General features: G+C 45.3%; 2 protein-coding genes and 1 long non-coding RNA gene across 11 annotated transcripts in view; 1 reads left to right on the forward strand and 2 right to left on the reverse strand.

Moving 5' to 3' along the window:
* The window catches only part of GYG2 (glycogenin 2), a 60,481-nt gene extending 40,361 nt beyond the window's left edge, over positions 1-20,120 (forward strand). For 5 of the 6 annotated variants that reach the window (XM_053579340.1, XM_053579339.1, XM_053579344.1 and 2 more), the window contains one exon: positions 2,723-5,059. In XM_053579340.1, the coding sequence (XP_053435315.1) occupies positions 2,723-2,884 (162 nt within the window). In that variant the 3' untranslated portion in view covers positions 2,885-5,059. Of the gene's footprint in view, positions 1-2,722; positions 5,060-19,986 lie in introns of those variants that run through there. The other variant, XM_053579345.1, reaches the window with a different exon arrangement.
* ARSD (arylsulfatase D) overlaps positions 19,930-26,333 on the reverse strand; it is a 29,339-nt gene continuing 22,935 nt past the window's right edge. For all 4 annotated transcript variants that reach the window (XM_053579330.1, XM_053579328.1, XM_053579329.1 and 1 more), the window contains 4 exons: positions 24,520-24,657; positions 23,851-24,013; positions 22,161-22,282; positions 19,930-20,357 (listed from right to left, as the gene is read on the reverse strand). In XM_053579330.1, coding sequence (XP_053435305.1) covers positions 19,981-20,357; positions 22,161-22,282; positions 23,851-24,013; positions 24,520-24,657 — 800 coding nt within the window. In that variant the 3' untranslated portion in view covers positions 19,930-19,980. The remainder of the gene's footprint in view (positions 20,358-22,160; positions 22,283-23,850; positions 24,014-24,519; positions 24,658-26,333) is intronic.
* On the reverse strand, positions 20,798-21,903 carry LOC128577215 (uncharacterized). The gene is made up of 3 exons (XR_008377526.1): positions 21,850-21,903; positions 21,567-21,597; positions 20,798-21,227 (listed from the first exon to the last, which is right to left on the reverse strand). It is a non-coding gene; the product is annotated as an uncharacterized LOC128577215 (long non-coding RNA).

Below are 26,333 nucleotides of genomic sequence, written 5' to 3' on the forward strand. Positions count from 1 at the left end.
AAACCTCCCTCTCTCTGTCTCTCTCTATCTATCTATCCATCCATCCATCCACTCATCCATCCATCTTATCTTATCTAGCTAGCTAGCTAATCAACCCTCTCTGTCTCTCTCTCTCTCTATATATATATACATACATGCATCTATCTTATCTATCTAATCATCCCTCTCTCTGTTTCTCTCTGTGTGTATATATATCCATCCACTCATCCATCCATCTATCTTATCTATTTATCTATCTATCTAATCGTCCCTCTCTCTGTGTATATATATCCATCCATCCATCCATCCATCTATCTTATCTTATCTTATCTTATTTATCTATCTAATCATCCCTCTCTCTGTCTCTCTCTCTGTGTATATATATTCCATCCACCCATTCATCCATCTTATCTTATCTATTTATCTATCTATCGATTCATTCCTCTCTCTGTCTCTCTCTCTGTATATATATATCCATCCAACCATCTATCTTATCTTATCTTATCTATTTATCTATTTATCTAATCATCCTCTCTCTGTCTCTGTCTCTGTGTATATATATCCATCCATCCATCCATCCATCTATCTTATCTTATCTATCTATCTAATCATCCCTCTCTCTGTCTCTCTCTGTGTATATATATATCCATCCATCCATCTATCTTATCTTATCTATTTGTCTATCTATCTAATCATCCCTCTCTCTGTCTCTCTCTCTGTGTATATATATCCATCCATCCATCTATCTTATCTTATCTATTTATCTATCTAATCATCCCTCTCTCTGTCTCTCTCTCTGTGTATATATATATGCATCCATCCATCCATCTATCTTATCTTATCTATTTGTCTATCTAATCATCCCTCTCTGTCTCTCTCTCTCTGTGTATATATATCCATCCATCCATCTTATCTTATCTATTTATCTATCTAATCATCCTCTCTCTGTCTCTCTCTCTGTGTATATATATCCATCCATCCATCCATCTATCTTATCTTATCTATTTATCTATCTATCTAATCATCCTCTCTCTGTCTCTCTCTCTCTCTATATATATATATCCATCCATCCAAAGAAGTGATTTTCAACTAGTGTACTATAAAAGGATCTTAGGTATGCCATGAAAAATTTTAAAGATCATTAATTAAATTATTTTCAAAGGAAGTTCAAAGTGAAAAAGTATATTCTTTTGTTTTTTACTCATTTTCTTTATATTAACATAATTTAAGTGTGCTGTAGAAGTTTTACAAAAAGTTCAAGTGTGCCGTGAGATAAAAACGGTTGAAAGAAACTGGGCTAGATAGGTAGATGGTACATATACACGTTCATGCCTGTTACTGTTACCATGTACCAATTAAAAAAAAGTCTTTCTCTTGGCTCAGCGCCTGTGGCTCAAGCGGCTAAGGCGCCAGCCACATACACCTGAGCTGGTGGGTTCGAATCCAGCCCGGGCCAGCCAAACAACAATGACGGCTGCAACCAAAAAATAGCCGGGCGTTGTGGCGGGCGCCTGTAGTTCCAGCTACTTGGGAGGCTGAGGCAGGAGAATCACTTGAGCCCAGGAGTTGGAGGTTGCTGTGAGCTGTGATGCCACAGCACTCTACCCAGAGTGACAGCTTGAGGCTCTGTCTCAAAAAAAAAAAAAAAAAAAAAAAAGTCTTTCTCCAGTTCTTGGTAAGTAGTGTTTAAAACAGAAGTATCTATTATTTTTGTTGACCTGAGGATCAAACAAAAGTAAAATGTGCTTATGTTTACACACTTGTTTTATACATTTTACCATACTTATCCTTTAACACAGACATGGAACTATTAAAAGGAGAAAATCACTGAATGATTACTTAAATGATTTTTCCAAGCACTCCCAATTATTATAGGTCTTATTTACATGCAGTGAAACACTGTTTTTCAGTTAATATAGTTTGGTTATATACTGTAACAAACTACAGAGGTGTTAACAGGTGCAAGTATTAAATCAGTAATGTGTGTGTGTGCACTTGTGTGTGCGCAAAATGGTTTCATGGCTAGAAATTAAAACAATTGTTAGGAAAAAGTGCATACATAAAATTACAATTTATAAAATGAAAGAGTAAAACTTAGGCAAAAAAATCTATACATAGGGCGGCGCCTGTGGCTCAGTGAGTAGGGCACTGGCCCCATATATCAAGGGTTGGGGGCTTGAACCCGGCCCCTGCCAAACTGCAACAACCAAAAAAAAAAAAAAAAATAGCCAGGTGCTGTGGCGGGTACCTGTAGTCCCAGCTATTCGGGAGGCTGAGGCAAGAGACTCGCCTAAGCCGAAGGGTAGGAGGTTGCTGTGAGCTGTGTGACGCTACGGCACTCTACCAAGGGTGATAAAGTGAGACTCTGTCTCTACCAAAAAAAAAAATCTATGCATACGATATTAAATCCCATGTGTATTTAGTTCAAAAGAAAAGTGCTAAATTACATTCTATAAAATTAAAAAGATTTAGGCAAAAAAAAAAAATCTATGCATATGATATTAAATCTAGCATGTACTTAGTTCAAAAGAAAAGTGCTAAAATTACATTTTGTAAAATTAAAGAAAAAAGGCAAAAAAAAAATCTGTGCATACGATATTAAATCTAGTTGTGTATAGTTCAAAAGAAAAGTGGTAATGATTAGTGCTGTCTGTTGGGGAGCCGAGATGTGGAGGGATTTTATAGTCAGTCCCAGGATAACGGGCAGCTTTAAAACCATGTTCCACTGGCTTGTGTTCCCCAGGTTGACCTGGCCATCTCTGTTTCCGAGATTTCCATCCAAGAGAAGGTGAGAGAGCTGAGTCCCGAGGAAGAGAGGAGGAAGTGGGAAGAAGGGCACATTGACTACCTGGGGAAGGATGCGTTTGCCCGCATTCAGGAGAAGCTGGACCGGTTCCTGCAGTGACCCGGGCGGCTGCCCTTACTGTGCGTGGTGTGTGGCCATGCCGTGTTCTGTTGTGCTGTGGTCCTGTCCGGTGGGAGTGCCCTCTGAGCCTTTCAAAGCGAAATGCTGTTAAACCATGTGCCTATATTTATGGGTAACCAACCTGAGTGCCTCACAGAAATAACACAGACAACAGAACTCCTACCTTGAAGCTCCTGCCAGGTGGAAGCCACCAGTTCCTCCTGGGCTCTCAGGAGAGGTCAGCTCGTGCTTTAAGCTTGTCAGCAAAAGTGAGCAGGAATAAAGTATCAGTAGACCCTTGCTATCAGGCATATCCTGTGCAGAGTTCCACCTCTGCAAATTTCCTTCTGTCACCGAGCTAATGAACACCAGGCTACGTTATTTCAAGACTGGAACGCTTGTTTTCCTTAGGGCTAAGTAAATATTTAGAGTTTGACTCTCATGTAGACTTTGCAAAAAGCATATCTCAGAAATCCCACACTTGTTGTATTCAGCTTTAAATCCTAACAGGAGGTCTCAGTGCTGTTGTAACAAATCCTATTTGGAGCATGCTGGGGACATTTGTAAGAAAGATTTTAGATGGCTTAGGGGAATGTAATGTCTTCTAAACTGATTTACTTCCTCTTTTGGAAGAGTCACGGGTTCATGCCAAACGATTTATAACAACAGTGTGCTGGCACAGAGTCAGTTTGCGGCTAATTACACTCGGCTGTCCTGGGTTCGCTGTCTCAGTTGCTACCTCAATTTAATTCCTCACTGTTCCTCCAAAGCATTTCAGCTCAGATCTTTGAGGAGAAATCTCAGTTTTATGAGACAGGACTCTATTCCACGAGAAAAACCTCATCTTCAGAAATATCCTCGTTGGATGGATTAAAAAAATATACTGTATATCTCAGTAGGTGGCTGTCATGGCCTCCGTGATTCTCCTTAAAAATGAACATCCTTGTTATAAAGATGGGGGGAAAACAGAGTGGTTTGGGGAACATTTGAGTGGTCCATTTACCTTGCACAGACTGGAGAAAAAGCGAAGAATAAATGAGAGATGGGATCAGAGGATGCTGGGAGGACTCGGTCCTGGGTAGTTGTGTTTGGATTTCCTGGGTATGTGTGACTTTCCTGTCCTCAGTGCAGCTCTTTGGGTGGAGGCATCTGGGTGCATTTAGGGTGCTATTTGTGACATTTTGCTGGAGCAGGGTGTGGGCTGTGCAGGGGTCATTGCTCTGGACATCTGGCTGGTTAAAAGCTATACGCTCTTGGCTGGCAGTGTGCACATCAAGTTCAGGGCAAGTTCAGAGGTTCATTTAAAATAGCTGTGCATGCCTGGCTCACCACCCGTAGCACAGTGGTTACGACGCCAGCCACATGCACTGAGGCTGATGAGTTTGAACCCAGCCCAGGCCTGGTAAATAAACTCTGTACTGTGCAGAGTTCCACGTCTCTGCAAATTTCTTTCTGTCACTGAGCTAATAACACCAGGCTACATTATTTCGTGACTGAAACGCTTGTTTTCCTTAGGGCTAAGTAAATGTTTAGAGTTTGACTCTCATTTAGACTTTGCAAAAGGCATACCTCAGAAATGCCACACTTGCTGTATCTCTGCTTTAAATCCTAACAAGAGGTCCCAGTGCTCCTGGGTGACAACTGCAACAACAACAACAACAACAAAAAACAGCCAGGCGTTGTGGTGGGCATCTGTGGGAGGCTACTTGGGAGGCTGAGGCAAGAGAATCACTTAAGCCCAAGAGTTTGCGGTTGCTGTGAGCTGTGTCACCACAGCACTATACTAAGGGCAACATAGTGAGACTCTTTCTCAATAAATTAATACAAATAAAAAATAAATAAAATAGCCATGCATGACCGGGCATGGGTGCTCACATCTGTAATCCCAGCACTCTGGGAGGCCAAGGCAGGTGGATCACCTGAGCTCAGGAATTGGAGACCATCCCTCTGAGCAAGAGCAAGACCCCGTCTCTACGAAAAATAGAAAACACTAGCCCGGTGTGGTGGCAGGTGCCTGTAGTCCCAACTACTTAGGCGGCTGAGGCAGAAGGATTGCTGGAGTTCAAGAGTTTGAGGTTGCTGTGAGCACTCTACCCAGGGTGATGGAGTGAGACTGTCAGAAAAAAAAAATAAAAAAAAGGAAAAATAAAATAGCTATGCAGATAGACTCTCAGGTGAATTGGAAGTCAGCCATCAGAGTGATTCCCTACTGTGTTCTAGGGAAACAGTGTTGAGTGTTGTGTGCCGTGATTGTTGAACAAACTGTTAAGAGGACGTATTCTGGAAAAGGTGTCTTTGGATCTATGTATAGCTTACTTCTCTGAAGATGAGAACTCGTGTTTGTGGGTGGTGGTTAGCTGCATTATGCTGTGAGTTCACCATGGAATTCTGCTATGCATTCTGCTGTGTGTGTTATCGCACTTGGACAAATACTAATGCATTTAAATTAAAATTTAAAAACAAAACAGCCTTGTGATCTTTTTCTAGTGTGTGTTTTGCATCTGTGTAGAGACATCAGAATCGTATTTTATTTACATGGCCAGAAGGGAAGGAAGGTGGCTGCCTTTCCCAACAATACATTTAGTTTTAGCCCGGCGCGGTGGCTCACGCCTGTCATCCCAGCACTGCGGGCGGCTGAGGCAGGAGGATTGCTCGAGCTCAGGAGTTCGAGGCTTGTCTGAGCTCAAGAGTGAGACCCCAACTTATGAAAAAAAACTGAAAAACTTAGTTGGGCGCCGCCGTGAGCGCCTGTAATCCCAGCGGCTTTGGAGGCTAAAGCAGTGGGATGCCCACCGCCTGAGTCTGAGGTTACACTGAGCTATGATGCCATCGCACTCTGCTCAGGGCATAGGGGCACTCTGCTCTAGGCATAGGGTGGGACTCTGTCTCGACAAGAAAAAAAAAAAAAAACAAAGAGAAAAAATAAATAAATAAATTTAGTTTTAACTTGAACATTTTTGAACTGATACATAATTATCGTGTATGTTTATAGGGTACCCAGGGATGTTTCGATGTGTACGACATGTAACCGTCAGGTCACGGTAATAATTAGCATATCCATCCTCTAAAGCCTTTATCATTTCTTTGTATTGAGAATATTCAACATCCTCCTTCTCGCTGTTGGAAAGTACATATTGTCGTTAACTATTGTCGGGTTGCAGGGAGCGCTACAGCTAACTGGAACTGGCTTAAGAAAGGTTGATCTCTTAAAAAGTAGAACAGAAGATTCTGGAGGCTAGGAGGCCTATAGGAAATGTACAAAGAGGTTTGTGGAAGGGCACAACATTATAGGAATAGAAAGAATAACTGTCAGTCATTTCGATTATTAGATGGATTTTTCCGGAATTGCTGGTCACACTTAAAATGCCTAGAACTGTTCATGTCTAGATCTTTGAAATCTCAACAGACGTCTTTAGGAAAGTGACCCATTCTTCCAAGCCTTGTCCTCCTTCACTCGTTTATGACACGTCTGTTGAGTTCTCTCTCTGTATCAGCACTGTGATACGTGGTAAATCAAAATCTGATATGGCCAAGATGGTTTTGATGACCTTTGAAATACCCACATGAGGGGTAGTAAACCATATTCTCACCCTCATGATGCCGACCCCACACTCTGGGCTCCAGTGTCAGGAATACAGAAGGAGGCTCGGCACCTGTAGCTCAAGTGGCTAGGGCACCAGCCGCATACCCGGGAGCTGGCAGGTTCGAACCCAGCCCAGGCCTGCCAAACGACAATGACAGCTACAGTCAAAAAATACCCCGGTGTTGTGGCAGGCACCTTTAGTCCTAGCTACTTGGGAGGCTGAGGCAAGAGAATCGCTTAAGCTCAAGAGTTGGAGGTTGCTGGAGGCTACAGCAACAGGATGAGAGCAACATAATGAGATTCTGTCTCAAAAAAAAGTATAGAAATGTAAATCATTTCACAGACTTAATCTGTCAAATAATGTATTAAAATTATTTAAAATAATTTAAAGTATTTCACAGACTTAATCTGTGAATCACAGATTTAAATCTTAATTAATAATTTAAATTATTTCAGATCAAGTCTGAAATATTTTCACAGATCGTCTGTGAAATAATTTAAAGGGATTTATTCTGCACCAAGTTTGGGGACCATGGCATGGAGCTGGGACCAAGAAGCCTTGAGCAAGTAAACTAAGTTTGCTTTTACACATTTTATACATTTCTGGTAGATAGACAGGAATTACTGGTTAAGTCATAACACATGGAAAGCATATGTTGGTTTGGCCTGAAAAGGTATGACATCTTGAATTGGGAGCTACAGGCCACAGGTGGGTGTAGAGATTATTTAGCTGACAATTGGCTGAAAGAGTTAAGCTTTGTCTAAAAGACCCAGACCAAAGTAAGTGGAAAGGGAAGCTTGAGTTCAGCCATGGGACTGAACACTGAGGCCAGCAGATCCCTTGAGTTAAGATGAAGAAGTTGGCCAATCAGAGACGAGCTCTTGGACAGAGTCTGCCAATCAGAGACAAGCCCATGGACAGAGTCTGCCAATCAGAGACAATCCCTTGGACAGATAAGTAAACTGAGGACCTTTACAGTGTGGTTTAAGTTCTGTCTTTGACAGCCTTTGACCTGTTAATGAATTACAAAGCATATCTTCAAGAAGGGACCAGGGCATGACGAGGCACATCTGACCTCCCTTCTCAGGGCCACAAACTCAGCCTTAGGGTATTTGTGGGATCCCTTCCCAAGAGGGGGTCCATTAAGTCAGCTGGGTGGACTTGAGATTTAATCTTAGTTCACAGCACCATCTCTGGAGCAGAAAGTGAGTCCCCATCAGACACAGCATCGGCCACACCACGGTCTTCAGCCTCCAGACCTGGGAGCAATAAATGTCTATGGTTTATAACCCTCAGTGTCCTTATGAAAGGGACCCCAGAGAGCTCCCTTGCCCTGTCCACCATGTGAGGACACAGTGAGAAGGTGCCATCTATGAACCAGGAGCTGAGTCTCCACCACTCACAGCATCTGCCATGCCGGGATCTTCAGCCTCCAGAGCTGTGAGTGGTAAATGTCTATTGTTTCCAAGTCTGTGGTGTTCTATTATAGAAGCAAAAATGAACTCAGGCAGACGTGGAGTGATAAGGCAGGTCAGCTCTGAGGACAGGCTGCTGTGTGTGGTGCACTGGCCACATGTCCACCTGACATGGGCCAGATGTCCATCCATCCTTTCCATCCAGCCCAGGGGCTCACCTGTAACACCAGGTGAACATGCCAATTACAGTCCCCATTCAATCTGCCCCCTTTCTGGAGGCTTCTTCAGCTCCTAATAGCTGACTCTTTTTTTGGTGGGGGGAGGGGTGGGGCAGGTTACTGGGCTTCCAGGCATGCGCCCCCACACCCGGCCATGCATTGCATTTTGCAGAGACTCAAAGACAGCCGGGAGGCCTGATGATGTGTTGGGGCTCAGCATACAGCACCCCGAATTATCTTGGCAGGAAACCAGAATGTACCCCCAAACACAAAATATTGATTTGCTTTGAACTAAAATAAATCGAGAACTGGACATACAGGAAGATGTCCTCACTTGCTTTCCAACTGTCTAAAATAGAGCATACCAGGGCAGACAATTAAGGTCACGAACCCATCCTAGAAAAAAAGAGCTGTCCGCCTCCTTCCTGGATATCACTACCGTTACCTTTGAAGCATTTCCCTTGGCCATCTTCACGCCGGTTTCTTTGTCACTTTTTCCTTCCCTCCCTCTTTTTTTGGTTTGCTTGTTTGTCCTATTTCTAGATACGCCTATTGATTTTTGTTTTTCTTATTCTATGCTGGGCTTTCGGTATGGAAAATTGTCGACGTTATCTTTCTCCAGAGAGGGTCTGCCGTCTCCTCTGCTGGACACTCGGCCGTGGAAAAGACTGCCTGCCTGCACTTAGGAAAAGCTGACTGCTAGCTAAGTTAAGGTTCTTGTTTTTTTTTTTTTCATTTTGGGTGACTAGGAGGGTAAATATGAGCAGGTACATCGTTTGCATTTCTCAGGTAAACTCCTTTAAGTCTGAGCTGTAATTGAGTCCTTCACCATCGAGTGTGCACGCACCTCTACCTTGTGAACTGATCAAGGCTGTCCCCTCTTTTTTAATTTAACTGTGCTTTTCTTTCATGCGGGCCTGTAGTCAATACTGTACAATTTTCAGATTAGTACTGAATACATGGGATGTTTGCTTTCCTGGCTCGAGATACTTAGGAGAATGTCTTCCAATTCCATCCAGTTTAAGTACAAAAGATACAATGGCTCCATCTTTTTCATGGCTGAATAGTACCCAGGGTGTACATAGACCACAGTTGGTTAATCCATTCCTGGGTGGATGGCCACTTGGGCTGCTTCCACATCTTGGCAATTGTGAATTGAGCAGAGGTAAACATTCTAGTGTAAATGTCCGTAGGATAAAATGATTTTTTTTTTTTTCTTCTGGGTAGATGCCTAGTCATGGGATTGCAGGATGAAATAGAAGGTCTACTTTTAGCTCTTTGAGGAGCTTCTCTCCAAAAGGTTGTATTGCATTTCCAATTAGAGTCTTTCTAAGGTTTATTCTGCCTCTAGTCCAAAGGTTAACCTCTAGAATCGCAACTTTTGGCAACAGACATGGGTGTTTCTGAGGGCCCTTCTCCCTTGTGGGGACATACATTCTGGTTTATTTTTCCTGAGCACCAGAGCTTTCAGCCTCACAGCTTTGCCTGCAGCCTTGAAGACATGGGTGTTTCTGAGGGCCCTTCTCCCTTGTGGGGACATACATTCTGGTTTATTTTTCCTGAGCACCAGAGCTTTCAGCCTCACAGCTTTGCCTGCAGCCTTGAGCCACTTATGAATTCATAATATGCCTTCAGGGGAAACTCGCCACTGTGGGCTCCCGTCTCTGCCTCTTTGTTCTCTGGAGTTTCCCTCCTCGTCAATCTACAGCTGATTTGGAAGTCCTAAGCCTCTAGGAGTTGGCAGGAACGTCTGCCCAATCTTCAGCTCTTAGCAAAGGGCCTCTACACTGGTATTTCACTCTGGTCTCTGTCCCTGGAATTGACAAATAGCCTAACAGGGAAAGACCCTCGCAGTGATTCTCCCCACACCTGCTGTTCTCTTTGCTCCCCAGTGTTGGTCCTCAGTCACAATTCCTCTGATGGCTCTTTTGTGTTCTCAAGCAGATATTTTTGGAAAAATAAATATCTTACCCCTGTTTTCTGTTTTTTTTTTTCTGGGAGTATTTGTCTACCCTAAACTCCTTTTGCTGGTCCAACTCTTGGCCTTGTGTCTCTAGACTATTTGTTCCACTTTCGGTAAAACTAGGGTGCCTGCCACCTGCTGCGTGGGTCATTACCCAAGTTTTGAGATACAAAAAAAAATCAAGAAATGTAAAATCTGTGTGGACAGGCAGCATCTGTAGCTCAGAGGGTAGGCTGCCGGCCACATACACCAAGGCCTGTGTGTTCAAACCTGGCCTGGGCCAGCTAAAACAACAATGACAACAGCAACAACAACAAAAAAATAGGCATTGTGGCCGGTGCCTGTAGTCCCAGCTGCCTGGGAGGCTGAAGTAAGAGAATCACTTAAGCCCAATAGTTTGAGGTTGTTGTGAGTTGTGATGGCCATGGTATTCTACCCAGGGCGACAGCTTGAAACTCTGTCTTAAAACAAAAACAAAATCTGCATGGACAGAAACCTTTAAAGCCCTCCCAGTGACACAGATAAGCTGAGCCAGCTGAAACTTGCACAGGTGAATCAGAAAGGACGCTGCTGATGGAGTTTTTGGAAGTGAAAAATGTATCGTCACAGAGCTGCCTCAAAACTTTCATAGTGAGTATTTTTTGCCATCATTCTCATGCTCCACAAACTCCATCAAACCTTCAGATTTTGCATAAATAAAGCTGCAGATTTTTTCCTACCCAGAGCCAATTTTCTTTATTCTCAGTGGGAAAATGAGCACAGACATTTTAACACAATCTGCCTCAGAAAAGTGCAATAATGTAATTCCTCCTGGGTGTGGAGTGTTTATAGAACAGGAAAACAATATTTAGGAACAGCGAGTGACTTTCCAAGCGGACAGAGAATTGGGAGTATTGCTCACTCCTATTTGCTTGTGTTCCCAGGGGTGTCGTTAAAAATGCCTTCGGGATTTTTTCGGGTTTTTTTTGTTGTTGTTGTTGTTGTCATTTTAACTCTTATTGCTCTCCATTGAAGAGAGCGGTCAAAGGCTGAATGTTAAATACCTACTGGTTATTTTGAACTCCTGAGCTCAAGCAATCCACCCTCCTCAGCCTCCCAGGGTGCTGGGATTGGGACGTGAGCCACCGGTGTGTGCCCCGCCTGTTTTGTGAAATCTTGATGATTTTTGTAAAAAATATTTGCTGGAGGGATGGGATGAAGAAGTGGATTGGAGCAGAAAGAAGATAAATCTGTTCTTACAAGGGGCCGTTGTCACATAACAGCAAACGTTTGTGCATGTAAACATCTAAACACGGAAGATAAGTTTTTCAGTTCCAGATAATCTTACGGGCGAACTGTTGGCTGAATCATCCCTGCAACTCATTCAAAAAGTTATCTAGTGATCTTTTGGACAGCTGGATGGTCTCAGGAGAAAAGTGTGGGTACCAGAAGCTGAAAATAAATAATAAGAGAATGGAGCCAACTCTCAGAGTTGTCTGGAGATGGTGGAGGAACTCAGGACATTTCACCCCCAAATACGACTCCTTGCTATAAAGAGTGTTTTTAATGAAAGGTCCTTAGAAATCAACAGGCTCTCGGAAGGGGGCCTGTATCTGCATCAACTAAACAAACCCATCAAATCAACAACAGCAGCTGACTTCCCTCCTCTGCCTGTTACCTCAATACTGCAGGAATATGGCAATCGTCACCTCAACATTGCAGGAAAAAACAAGAATGCAACCAGACGTGGTTCAGACAATTTTTATCTCTGGAGGCCTTTAATTCAAAATACTGTTCATGTATTGGCCACTGTGAAAATTCAGAGACAGACTGTGTTATGGTCCTTTATTTCAGTTCCAAGAAAAGCAGTCAACGGCCTTCTTTCTGATTTCCCCATGCAACGTTTGAACTTGCTGGGGCTTGTGGGAGCTGCAGCGAGCCCTTCATATATGTTTCTTGATTTTTTTTTTTTTTTATCTCAAAACTTTTATAAGGATCCATGAACCAAAGAGTTGTATCTGGGGCTGAAATTTCCTGAGATTCTTCACTTGCATGTCAATAAATTCCATGCACAGAAAAAGCATTGCAACAGTGGAAATAAGAGAATCTTAAAATTAACCTGTTGAAGTTTCACAGACTGTTCTGCTGTTCCTTGCTCACAGACCTGAAAGGCAAATATTATCTTTGGAAGGCGTAAAGGTGTAACTTACTCATGGTAACGTCTAGCCAGTTGGGAAGGTGGCTGGATGTTGCAGGGAATGACTCTCACAGAGCCTTTAAGAACTATTTTTTCCCCTTCTTTTTTATGTTCAGGAGACCTTGGTTGTAAAACTCTATCCACCTCAGAGGCATATAAGATGCAGGTTCATTTGTGTTCTCTGCATAGTTGTAGAGTGAACTTTACACACCAGCTAGATTTGTTCTTAAGCTACGCATGTGACAAATCTATTCATAGATTCCTCAGCAAGGCTCAGAAAAGCAAGCTGGTAAGTTCCGTATTGTTTAGGGAGGGGGATGTGCAGGTGAGGGTCATAAACAGCTTGATCATAAAAAGTGATAATCAGTAGGGATATAATCACGAATGCAGTCAGTAACTTACATCACTCACAATTTTAGTTGAATGCATTCACAGTTATACAATGGGAGGGCAAATAAGAGGAACCAGTTTGGAAGGTAATAATAACAGAAAAGGAGTAAACAGTAAAGTGGAGTCAAACTTGCTCTTTTAACATTTTTATGTCATATACAGATGGCATGAAGACCACCTTAACATAGTCACGAGGGCTGTTGTCATGAGGGCAGTTAGACACCTGCACGCTTTCTAACCAGACACACTTAAAATACCATGCCATGGGTGGGGAGGTAAGAAGAACCCATTTTTTCAAATGCAATAAAACGTAACAAAACAACAGAATGGACTCAGTTCTGTTCTGCCTTCCCACTGATTCTCAGGAAAATAAAAATAGAGTTAGGCTTGCTTGTCTTTCACCTTAACAATTGGATAATCAGGGCGGCACCTGTGCTCAGTGGGTAGGGCTCCAGCCCCATATACTGAGAGTGGCGGGTTCAAACCCGGCCCCGGCCAAACTGCAACAAAAATAGCTGGGTGTTGTGGCGGGCGCCTGTAGCCCCAGCTACTCAGGAGGCTGAGGCAGGAGCATCGCCTAAACCCAAGAGCTGGAGGTTGCTGTGAGCTGTGTGACACCATGAAACTTTACCAGGGGTGATAAAGTGAGACTCTGTCTCTACAAAAACAAAACAAAACAATTGGAAAATCAACATAGAGAGGATTTTTTTTTTTTTGTTTGTTTGCCAGCTGCTGACCAAGTGTGATTTTTACTTCCAAGACCTGCCTGTTTGCAGGGAGCATATGAACCCCTTAGACAAAAGACCCACTGGGTTTCCCAGTTGGGTCTCCCCTCTCTGCTGCCAGAGACTTCTTCCGTATTCCTTTCTCTAACTGATACATTCTGCCTATCACTGATCTCTGTGGTCTGAGCCTTCATTCTTCTCCAAATCTCCAAGACCAAGGATCTATTGCAGACAGAAATTCCAGCAGCAGATGTTTTGTAGGGTTCACTCTTATCTTTGAGTCTCTAAACCCCTGTTTGTTGTTTGTTTGTTTTTTGAAACAGAGTCTCACTTTGTCACCCTCTGTAGAGTGCGATGGCATCACAGCTCACAGCAACCTCAAATTCTTGGGCTTAAGCGATTCTCTTGCCTCAGCCTCCCAAGTAGCTGGGGCTACAGGTGCCCACCACAACACCTGGCTATTTTTGTTTTTGTTCATTCTTACCGCTGGGTCTCTAAACACACCCCCCCCCTTTTTCTTTGAAACAGAGTCTCACTTTGTCACCCTCGGTAGAGTGCTGTGGCATCTCAGCTCACAGCAACCTCAAACTCTTGGGCTTAAGCGATTCTCTTGCCTCAGCCTCCCCACTAGCTGGGAACTACAGGAGTCTCCCAAGTAGCTGGGAACTACAGGTACTACTACCACAACACCTGGATATTTTTGTTGTTGTTGTTGCAGTTGTCATTGTTGTTTAGCTGGTCCAGGCTGGGTTCGAACCCACCACCCTCAATGCATGTGGCTGGTGCCGTAACCACTGCGCTTTGGGCACCGAGCCTCTAAAACTCTTTTGAGTTCATTTAGGTGAGGGATTGTGAGGAGTAAAGGTCTCTGTCCATCTTTTTACCTATAAACAACCGGTTGTCTCAGACCTGCTTGTTCAACATACAGGTGGGAGTTAGGTGGGCTGCTTTCTGCAGAATTTCCCTCTGCAAAATTCTCCTGCTTTGCCTATTTGAGCAGATGGGTCCGAGCCCACAGGACACACACACTCTCAGTTACAGCTGTCATTTAAAAGTCGTGCCATAAGGATGCAAGTGGGACAAGAGGTATCCTTCTGAAGGGAAAAGAAGCCGAAGCCTGTGAAATAATTTAAGGCGGTTTATTCTGAGCCAAATTCTAGGACCATGACCTGGAGCCACACTGAAGGAGCCTTGAGCAGGTGGGCTCACGGTGGTGGGGTGACAGTTTGGTTTTATACATTTTAGGGAGATGGGGATTACAGGCGAGATTGTAAATCAAGGTGGGACATTTGGAAGCAGAGAGCTTACAGGTTCTAGGTGAGTTTAAAGACTCTTTAGCTGACTATTGGCTGAAAGGGTGAGGCTCTGTCTAACAGACCAGGAGTCAGAGGAAAGGAATGCTTACAATTAAAGGGTCTGTTAATGAGGGACAAAGTACCGCACAGACTCAAGTGGTTTGCTGTGTATATGGGGAACCCACAGGTGTGTCTTGCAGAGCCTCAGGCCTGTGAGTAAGTCACAGAGGACGTCTCTAAGGTGGGCAGGGGCATGATGAGGCAGGCCTGAGCTCCTTTCTCATGGCCAGGGATTCAGTTTTAGGGATCCTTTGGCCAAGAGGGGTTCTAGTCAGTTGCTGGAAGGGGCTTAAGATTTTTAGTTCAGGTCATGAAGGCAAATCTGGGAGGTCCAGAACCACCCTATGCATAGGCTTTGCAGTGTCCCATCTGCTTCTATCCAGGACTGAAGCACCAAAGACTATCTGAGAAATCTTGGTTTCAGGGAGACTCAAAAGCAGAGACCGAGAGGGTGTGAGGTGGGGGCAGTGCTTGTTGCTAAAATCACTTCTCTAATTAGCTAATGAAAGCCAGCTGTCTAACCGGTCATGCAGGTTGCAAATTCAAACCTGTTTGCAAAGCTCAAGTAAAGAAACACATCCTGGGGTCTCCAGGGGAGGTTTAAAGTTTTGGTTTTTTTTCTGATAGAGTCTCAAAATGTTGCACTGGGTAGAGCATCGTGGTGTCATAGCTCACAGCAACCTCAGACTCTTGGGCTTAAGCCATTTCTCTTGCCTCCCAAGTAGCTAGGTTCAAACCTGTCAGCTCTGGCGTGCGTGGGTGGCGCCCTGAGTAGACTGCCCTGGAGTCACAACTGACAGCAACCTCAAAATCTTGGGCTTAAGTGATTCTATTGCCTCAGCCTCCCAAGTAGCTGGGACTAAAGGCGCCTGTCACAATGCCCGGTTGTTTTTTGCTTGTAGTTGTCATTGTTGTTTGGCAGGCTCGGGCTGGATTTGAACCCGTCAGCTCTGGTGTATGTGGGTGGAACCCTAGCTGCTGAGCTATAGGACCAAGCCAGGGGTGGAGGTGGGAGGGGTGGGGTTTAAACTTTAATTGGCACTTCATAATTCCCCACTCCCACTGGGGAGTCCTTGTCTTAGCCAAGTGTCAAAGGCCAGCCTCACAGGTGTACCCTAATATAAAAGAAGCCCCCTTCCAGCCCTCTTTGTGCACCCCTCTGGCTGGCCCCCTTCCTTATCTGAGGCTTGGTGTTACTACATAAAGAGGGTCTGGCCATCTGTCACTGTCAGCCAATACAGAGATGGGGATGGGTCCACCAAACTTTGTTAGAAGGCCAGGATTCTGGAGAACAGTGAGAGTAGCCGCTCCAAGACGGTTCTGTTCTTTCATTTCCAAAATGACAGTTTTATACATAAGAGTTCAAAGCAAACACCACACCAACCCCATTCCATATAATAATCAGCATAACTCAGTGATTTATTACAACATTGCAGTTCAAAAGTTAATCTCCTAAATCAATCACCTAAACTATTCAAGGTGGGCATCTTTCTGGGGGGAGCTACATTTACAACACTGTAAGAATGGGAGGCAGGAATGAAGCTCCTTTAAACCTAACTGATCAGATCAGCTGTGACACAGTCCATCTTTTTTTCTTTTTTCTTTTTCTTTTTTTTTTTTGAGACGGAGTCCCACTATGTCACCCTGGGTAGAGTGCTGTGGCATCATGGCAAACTCAAACTCTTGGGCTCAAGCAATTCGCTTGCCTCAGCCTCCGAAGTAGTTGAAACTACAGACGCCTGCTACAACACCGGGCTATTTTATTGTTGTTGTTGCAGTTGTCATTGTTGTTTGCCTGGCCCGGGCTGGGTCTGAACCTGCCAGCCTCGCTGCATGCGGCTGGCGCTGTAACCACCGTGCTACAGGTGCTGAGCCAGTGCTCTCACTGGGGCTCTGAGAGCTGCTTCCTTCCCTCTGTGCTCTGCAGACAACCGCTGCTTCTCGGGAGATTATTTTTCTATTTTCCCTGCACTCAGAGACCTGCTGCATGCTTGCTTTTCCTGGGGGCTGGTTTTGCAACATGTGTCTGGGGAAATGCATAAAAAGAAATGACGTTCTCAGGTGAGAGTTAAACACTGCCTGCTGTGTGAGAGGACGGGGGAGGTTGCAAAGAACCTGCATAGGCGAAAGGTAGCCAGCCTCCCAAACCTCCTGCTAGGCCCAGATGTGCACGTCCACATAACATTCACTTCCCGTAAGAACCTGCTAAGTCTGTTTGATCCCTCGTCCTCCCTCGCCTTGCCCCAGCTGAGGAGGGACACTGAGAGAGGCCCTGCAGGGCTCTGGGAGATGTGGACGGATAACAAGGTGGGTGTGAGGTGACCTAGGTAACCAATGACTAATAGAAGGAGACCATGGCCATCACTAAAAGGTAATACTGCCTGGACAGAGGACAGGCCAATGAAAGAGTGACAGCCAATTTCAAACAGAAGGAAAGAGGGTGTTTCCACTTCAGCGTGGCCTCTGTGTCTCCCTCTCTCTGTTATGAGAGGGATCAGCTTCCAACTGTCTCTGGAAGTGCTCATAGCTCTGTTCTTTCTCCCTGAATAAAATCTCTGTGTCACGCTTAGATGTGCACAGGTCCCTTCACACCACCTGTGCCATTCCAATTTTTCTTTTCAGCGTCCATTCATTTTTGCCTTTTTTTTTTTTTTTAATTGAAACAGAGTTTCACTATGTCACCCTGGGTAGAGTGCCAGGGCGTCATAGCTCACAGTAACCTCAAATTCTTGGCCTTGGCTTGGTGCCTGTGGCTCAAGTGGCTAAGGCACCAGCCACATACACCTGAGCTGGTGGGTTCAAATTCAGCCTGGGCCTGCCCAACAATGACAGCTGCAACCAAAAAATACCCAGCATTGTGGCGGGTGTCTGTAATCCCAGCTACTTGGGAGGTGGAGGCAGGAGAATCGCTTGAGCCCAGAAGTTGGAGGTTGCTGTGAGCTGTGATGCCACAGCACTCTGCCCAGGGTGACAGTTTGAGGCTCTGTCTCAAAAAAAAAAAAAAGAATCAAATTCAGGGCGGTGCCTGTGGCTCAAAGGGGTAGGGCGCCGGTCCCATGTGCCAGAGGTGGCAGGTTGAAATCTAGCCCCAGCCAAAAACTGCAAAAAATGGGCACCGCCTGTGGCTCAAAGGAGTAGGGTGCAGGCCCCACATGCTGGAGGTGGTGGGTTCAAACTCAGCCCCGGCCAAAAACTGCAAAAAAAAAAAAGAAAGAATCAAATTCATGGGCTCAAGTGATTCTTTTGCCTCAGCCTCTCTAGTAGCTGGAACTACGGGTGCTTGCCACAACGCCCAGATATGTTTTTGTTTGTTTGTTTGTTTAGCAGGCCCCGGCTGTGTTTGAACCCACCAGCCCCAGCGCATGTGGCCGGCGCCCTAACCACTGTTCTATGAGCGCCCCCTCATTTTTGCTTTTTTTCCCACCGTGCCGAGGTTGAACTTTCTAGCTCAGCTGAGCTCAGCGGACTGGGAGCTGCCCCCCAACATAACTGCTATCTGCTCACCCCGGCCTATCTTCAGCCAGAGTCCCCTGATGTCCCCTCTTAGTGAATTTCCACCTGCCAATGCCCTTTCCTGGCTCCTGCTTATACATTTCCACCCAGCCTCACTGTGTTTGACGTGGAGGCTGGTCTCTCTGATCCACGGCCGGGAGGCCACACAGTAGCCTCAAATAAAGTCTTCTTGTCTAAACTTTAACAAGCCTGTGGCTCAAAGGAGTAGGGCGCAGGCCCCATATGCCAGAGGTGGTGGGTTCAAACCCAGCCCCGGCCAAAAACTGCAAAAACAAAACAACAAGGGTCAATGAATTTCTTTTTCTTTAACAGTCTTTGGACTGTTGCACCACCTAACTCATAAGATAGCCATACCAGAAGGTTTCCAAGGATTTTTTTTTTTTTTTTAAGAGACAGAGTTTCACTTTGTTGCCCTCGGTAGAATGCTGTGGAGTCACACAGCTCAAAGCAACCTGCAGTTCTTGGGCTTAGGCAATTCTCTTGCCTCAGCCTCCCAAGTAGCTGGGACCACAGGCGCTGGTCACAACGCCCAGCTATTTTTTGTTGCAATTTGGCTGGGGCCAAGTTCGAACCCACTACCCTCGGTATATGGGGCCGGCGTCCTACTCACTGAGCCACAGGCACCACCCCCCAGAGATATTTTTTAAAGTGGGATTTCTGCAGAAATCCCAGCCTCTTAAAAGCTTCCTAGAACCTGCATATTTGAAGCACCTCTGTTACCAGAGTTGGTCCTCCAGGGGCAAGAAAAAGTGTAGGTTTTCAAACAGGGAAAAAACATCACTTCTGTAATTTCTTTTCTTTTCTAATTTTCCTTTTCTTTCCCTTTTCCTTCTTCATTCTTTTTTTTTTTTTTTGAGCATACTGTCTGCTTTATGGGAATTAAGGAGAAAAACATCATTCCTGTCTTCCTGTGCTCCACAGTTAACTTATGGAGTGTGATTATTTAGGGAAAAAAATACCACGCAGGTGATATTTGTCCTAATAAAGCTATACAGGACTGGGGAGTCTCAGCACAGAGGGGGCATAATCTACCCGTCTTCCTTACAAAAAAGTTTTCTTTTTGTAAGGAGTAAGTAATTTAGTCTATATTATATATCCAAATTGTGTGTTGTGTATGATTCCCTGTTGCTGTTTCTGGGACTCTGATTTGCTGGCCCCTTGCCCTGGGAATCTACCCCCATCAATGCTGCCTCCCTTGACCCATATACCCTCTGGATTTGGGGTGAGCTCAGCCAAAATACGCCTCTAAAGCATGTAGGTGCACAGAGCTGGTGAGACAGAGACAGTCTGCCTGGTTAGCAGGGCCACATCCGTCATTCTACCTGAGACCCTCACCTCTGTGGGTGGCACCTGTTGGGTCCCACTCTGGATCCTGGGAGCTTCTGTGCCTCAGTGCGATGGGGATTCCCTGCTTTCCATTGCGGCCCAAGAACCATTGCTACTCGGTAGGGAACACTCGCTTTGTTAGACGCCTGTTTAATCTCCCCTTTTGGGTGTTCCATTTGCTTCCTGGAAGGACCCCAATGGATGACTCAGAGGAATAATTCAACATCCCCCACCCCCCCACCCTCGTGTTGGGATCTGGGGGATTGTCAGTGCGATAAACCCTGAGCTTCGGAGACCTGATTTCACACGTGGGAAAACTAACCACCACCCCCAGGACAGGACAAGACAAGGTCCTCTCTAAAGGGAACTGAAGCTAGGACCAAGGTTGGAGATTTTTATTTCCCAACCCGGTCAGCCTCTTTTTTCCTCTGTCACAGGCCTGGCCGTTGGGGGGTGCCATCCCCGGGCTCCTGGCATGAGCAGAAAGGAAACTGTCCACAGCACGGCTGCAGCCATGGTTTCCACATGATGTTGCTGGTGGAAAACTGCTCGGGCACTGGACTGATGGTCTTCTGGTGCTGTGCCACAGCCTGGGCCACCCTCGCCATCACGGCATGGTACAGGGGCTCTGAGTCAGGGGACAGGGGCTGAGCCTCGGAAGGGTCGACGGAGAGCTCAAAGAGCAAAGGGGGGTTGTGATGGCTCACACCCTCCCCAGAGCATGGGCAGATTCCTTGGCCATAGCAGGCCCCCGCTCCCTCAGGGCGGAACCGAGGAGTCATGTAATGGACCTTCCAGACTCTTCCACCTGGACGCAAACAAACAAACAAGATTGAAAAATCTGCATGGGATGGCAAAACGTAACTATAGTCCAGAAAGTAGAAGGGAAGAGGAGGGGGGATGGGAGGAGGAAGGGTATTTGGGGGGACCTCACCTAATGTGCATGATGCAATGGTACGTTTCAAAACTACTAAGAAATGAGTATAATTGTGATGGATGTGTTACTTAGTTCAATGCAAGCATTTCACATTGTATATCGAAGCAGCACCCTGAACCCCATAAACGCATCAATGTACAAAGTTATGATTTAATTAATAAATAATAATAATAATAATGAAAAGAAAAATCTGCATGGGCCTCAACACCCAACCCAGGAGTGTCATCCCTGAAAGATGGGTATGAACGTCTGAGGTTAAACGAAAAAGGAGAAAGGAGTGCGGGGTCATTCACACAATTGCAGCCTGTGTGTGTGTGTGTGTGTGTGTCTGTGTGGTGGACCCAGGGACACACAGACATAGGGACCCCATTCCTGGGGGACCAAGAGACACATACACATAGGGACCCATTCCTATGTGCTCAAGGTGGCAGCCTTTGTAAATCAGAATCATACACATTGTTAGTTAATGCTTTACCCTTTTTCCCTAATTTTTAATGTATATATGTACATGTGTATTTATATTTGGGGAGACAGGGTCCTGTTCTGTTGCCCAGGCTGGAGTGCTGTGCTGTCTTCAGAGCTCATGGGGACTTAGAACTCCTGGGCTCATGCTATCTGCCTCTCAAGGAGCTGGGACTACAGGTGCCCACCACAGTGTCTGGCAGATCAATATAGACAGATGAGATGATAGCAGCTATTATGTGAGTCTATCATCTGTCTATCACGCATCTACCTACTTACCTTTTACCTACTAATGTAACTTATTTATCTATCATCTGTCAACCAATTGGTTATCTACCCATTCTATCTAACTTATCTATCATCTATCTATCCATCCATCCATCATCTATTATCTACCTTTCAATTTATCTAATTTATTTATCATCTATCTTATCTATGTAATTTATTTATCTATCATCTGTCTATCTATGTATATATCTGTCTGTCTTTATCTACCTAATTTATCTATCTTATCTATCTATCTATCTATCTATCTATCTATCTATCTATCTATCCATCTATCTATCCATCTATCCATCCATCCATCCATCCATCTTATCTATCCATCCATCCATCAACCTATCATCCATCCATCCATCCATCCATCCACCTATCCATCCATCCATCTATCCATCCATCCACCTATCCATCCATCCATCCATCCATCCATTCATCCATCCACCTATCCATCCATCCATCTATCCATCCATCCATCCATCCATCAACCTATCCATCCATCCATTCATCCATCCATCCATCCATCAACCTGTCCATCCATCCATCCATCCATCCATCCACCTATCCATCCATCCATTCAACCATCCATCCATCCATCAACCTATCCATCCATCCATCCATCCACCTATCCATCCATCCATCCATCCATCCATCCATCCATCCATCCATCCATCCATCCATCCACCTATCCATCCATCCATCCATCCATCCATCCATCCATCCATCCATCCATCCATTCATCCATCTATCCATCATCCATCCATCCATCCATCCATCCATCAACCTATCCATCCATCCATCCATCAACCTATCCATCCATCCATCCATCCATCCATCCATCCATCCATCCATCCATCCACAAATCTATCATCTTTATTTCTTGGAAGAACCCTGGCCGATATGAGCCCCATCTGCAGCTCATGCATCAGTACTCACTGTCCTTCTGGTGCCAGCGAGCCGCATGGAGATGCTTCCCACAGTAATGGAACAGGAACTCATGTGCCGAGTGTGGGGCAGTCCCTTGCAGCAAGGGAAGCAGGCTGTGGCCATCCATCACCCTGATTCAATAAAGAGACCAAAGAACATGGTTTCTCAGACAACACCATGCATCTGGGAATGGACCTCTGAGGCTGGGAGGGTCCCCAGCTGACAGCAAATGGAGCAGAGACCAGCTGCTCCCCAGTCACTGTTCAGACACAAGTGGTTAATTTTAAACATTAGGGTGCTAAGTTTTGGGCTCCTGCACATGCACACCCCAAATGGTGTGTTGTGACCTTGTATGTCTACATAATATTTTCTCCAATTCCACCCTCCTTGGTCGACTGTTCTTTTTTAATTTTTTTTTGAGACAGAGTCTCAAGCTGTCGCTGTGGTTAGAGCACCGTGGCATCACGGCTCACAACAACTTCAAACTCTTGGGCTTAAGCCATTCTCTTGCCTCAGCCTCCCAAGTAGCTGGGACTACAGGTGCCCAGCACAATGCCCGGCTATTTTTTTTTGTTGTTGTTGCAGTTGTCATTGTTGTTTAGCAGGCCCAGGCTGGATACGAACCCGCCAGCCTTGGTGTATGTGGCCAGCACTCTACCCACTGAGCTGCGGGCGCTGCCAGACTGTTCTTTCTTTTTAATCATAACAGAATTCACAGACCCATGGTCACCTGTGGAAGGGAGATGACCAAGAGAAGCCGGTGATGGGCCCATTGGTGGGGAGCCCCCCTTCTCACAAACAACCTTCTTTAGAAAATAAAGAACACAGTGATAAGGCAGACTTTACCTAACAAATGCAAACACTGTAAACTAATTCTTGTACCCTTCATTAACCTGAAACAATAAAGAACAAAGAAGAAAAGCATTAAAAGGGTTTAGTCTGAATCCCATGTACAAATCCAGCCACGGTCCTTCAAATGGTCAGGTACTGTCAGCCTGTTGTTTTATTTTTAATTATACCCTAATTGTGAAGGTGACATCTCCTGGGCCAATTTGGCTACAAAACGATGCCCATTTGTTTTGTCTAGAAGTGGTCTAGAAGTTTCTGAGGAGGTGTTTTGTTGAGGGGAAGGACAGCCACAATCAGTTGACTTTAAAGAAAGAAGATGGCCTGCTGTGAAGTGGGTGGGCCGCTTCTAATCAGTCGATGACATTAAGTGCAAAGAGTGAGGTTTCCCAGAGGACATGGAATTCTGCCTCAAGAGGGCCAAGTAGAAATGATGCCTAAGGTCCCAGTCTGCTGGCCTGCTGTAAGTGTTTTGCGTTTATCAGCTCTCATAACCCTGTGAGTCAATCCCTTTATATATATATACACACACATATATGTACACACAGATGGACAGAGGGTGTCAAAAAAATGCACACATTTTAAGAAAGAAAAAAACAACTGCATTAAAACTGTAACCCTCAATATATACCAATAACAAAGGATGAGTCCAGGTCCCGCTGACCATCCCTCGTAATCAACACAAGTCCAACGTGACTTGCAAAATTTTACCTATAATGAAAAAGGAGTGGTGTGGACCAATATTTTAATTCATCTTAAATTTCACTGGGTGTAGTCACATCCTCCTGGAAGTACGAAAGAATGAAAAAAGAGTTTTCAGAAAGCAGAGAATAGGCAGCCTTATTGATACCACCTGTCCCGGGGCACCTGTCCGCCGCCCAGCTGCACCACAGTGGGGAAAACGTCCATCAGGCTCGTGGGCTCATTGATGATCTGGCTGGCTGGGAGCACCCCGGGCCAGCGGAATATCCCTGGGACTCGGATCCCACCTTCCCAGCCGCCCATGCCTTTGCCTCCTGTAAGAGAAAGAGTTTGTTAGGCATCTGCAGAAAACCATCCTCTCCACATGTGCTCGTGGCTGTACAGGTGTTTGTAGGTACAGGCTCTCACACAGACACTCGAAGTACGCATCTGCACAGCACAGCTGGGGTTTGCCAGCCATGCCCACTGCAATGTTTGCAGAATCTGGCCTGGATATAGGTGGGTCTTTGTGAGCGCTTCAACTGTGAGTGTCTCCCTCCCCCTCTCTTCTCTCCCATCTCTCTGTTTTCTTTCTTTTCTCCTTCCTTCCTTCCTTCCTTCCTTCCTTCTTTCCTTCCTTCCTTCCTTCCTTCCTCCCTTCTTCCTTCCTCCCTTCTTTCCTTCTCTCTCTCTCTTTATTTTCTTTCTCCTCTCCCTATTCTTTCTTCTCTCTCTCATCTCTTTCTCTCTTCCTCTCTGAGAGGAAGCCCAGACCACAGGGAGCAAACAGGTGTCTGTGTCCCAGCGACCTGTGTATATCCCCGAAATCCGCTGGTCTCACCTTTGTGCACTCCGTTCCATCCCCCTAGCTGGGTGCCACGTTCATCTCTTGCTTCCAAATACCCCCCGTGGTCAGACGTAAAATACACGACAGTCATGTTCTTCAGACCGTTTTCGTCCACGGCATGAAGAATCTCCCCTTTACAAGAAAATCAGAAGTTTCAGGACAGTGTTCAAGAGGCAGCTTCTGAGACTCCAACCCATGGCCCCTTTTCTGTATAAGTCACTTTTGTTAAAAACGGATCAAAAGGGACCAGCACTCAGTTCTGAGTGTTACATCAAAGCATTAAGATGACGGGGCTGGTTAGCAAGAGACCACCAATACAGAAAAATAAAGTAAATCAAACCAGAATAAACACAAAAAGTCAATAGGTTGCCAATGGCTATGCTTTTAAATATGGTGTGTGTGTGTGTGTGACAAAGCCGTGACTAGAACACAAGAAGGGGCAGTGGTGAGGCACAGTGCTGAGACATCCCTCTCTATACCAGCACTGTGAGCAGTCCCCATGGGTTTTGACAAATTGAAGGTCGATGAACCATCACTACAGACCTGTCTGTGGACAGGTGATCCCTGGAGACCCATGATCATTTAAAGCTCTGAAAAAACAAAGATCTTAAACCATTTGAGTACTTGTCACTCTGCAAATATGGGGTGTTTAAGAGTGTGAACCCCAGCTTGCAGCCGGCCACATGCACTGGGGCTGGTGGGTTCGAACCCAGCCCAGGCCTACTAAAACAAACAAACAAACAAATAGCTGGGCGTTGTGGCAGGTGCCTTTAATCCCAGCTACTCAGGAGGCTGAGGAAAGAATTGCTTGAGCCCAAGAGTTTGAGGTGGTGCTGTGAGCTGTGAGAGTGACATAGTGAGAGTCTGAATAAAAACAAAACAAAAAAGAGAGTGTGAACCCCAAATGTTCCTATTTGGGGGTCATTTTCTTTATTTGGCTGGCTGTATCCCTGTAGTTATCTGAGGATTCTCTAAGAATTTCCACTTGTATGCTATTTTATGAATCTACAATCTGGCTTGGTGCCAGACACCTGTGTGGCTCACACCTGTCATTCCAGTACTTTGGGAGGCCCATCTGGATACATGGCTTGAGACTGGGAATTACAGACTAGCCTGGGCAACATAGCAAGACCTCATGTCTATGAAAAGTCAGAAAAATCAGCTGGGAGCTGGGTGGGGTGGCTCCTACCTATAATCCCAGCACTCTGGGAGGCTGAGGCAGGTGCATCGCTTGAGCTCAGGAGTTCAAGACCAGCTTGAGCAAGAGTGAGACAGGGTCTATTAAAAACAGAACTCTATTAAAAATAGACTCTCCTGGGCGGTGCCTGTGGCTCAGTGGGTAGGGTGCCAGTCCCATATATGGAGGGTAACAGGTTCGAACCCGGCCCTGGCCAAACTGCAACAAAAAAAAGTAGCTGGGCGTTGTGGCGGGCGCCTGTGGTACCAGTTACTTGGGAGGCTGAGATAAGAGAATCGCTTAAGCCCAAGAGCTGGAGGTTGCTGTGAGCTGTGATGCTACAGCACTCTACAGAGAGCGACAGAGTGAGACTCTGTCTCAAAAATAAATAAATAAATAAATAAATAGACTCTATTAAAAATAGAAAAATTAGCCAGGCATTGTGGTGAGTACCTGCTACTCGGGAGGCTGTGGCAGGAAGATCAATGGAGCCAAGGAGTTTGAGGTTACTAGGAGTTATGACGCCACGGCTGTCTACTCACAGTGACAGAGTAAGACACTGTCTCTACAAAATGAAAAATAAAGAAACTATATAACCTCATTGTTCCTCTGCAGCGTCTCTCGAGCACCA

This window comes from Nycticebus coucang, chromosome X, assembly GCF_027406575.1.
Source record: "Nycticebus coucang isolate mNycCou1 chromosome X, mNycCou1.pri, whole genome shotgun sequence".
In the NCBI taxonomy this organism is placed as follows: Eukaryota; Metazoa; Chordata; class Mammalia; order Primates; family Lorisidae; genus Nycticebus; species Nycticebus coucang.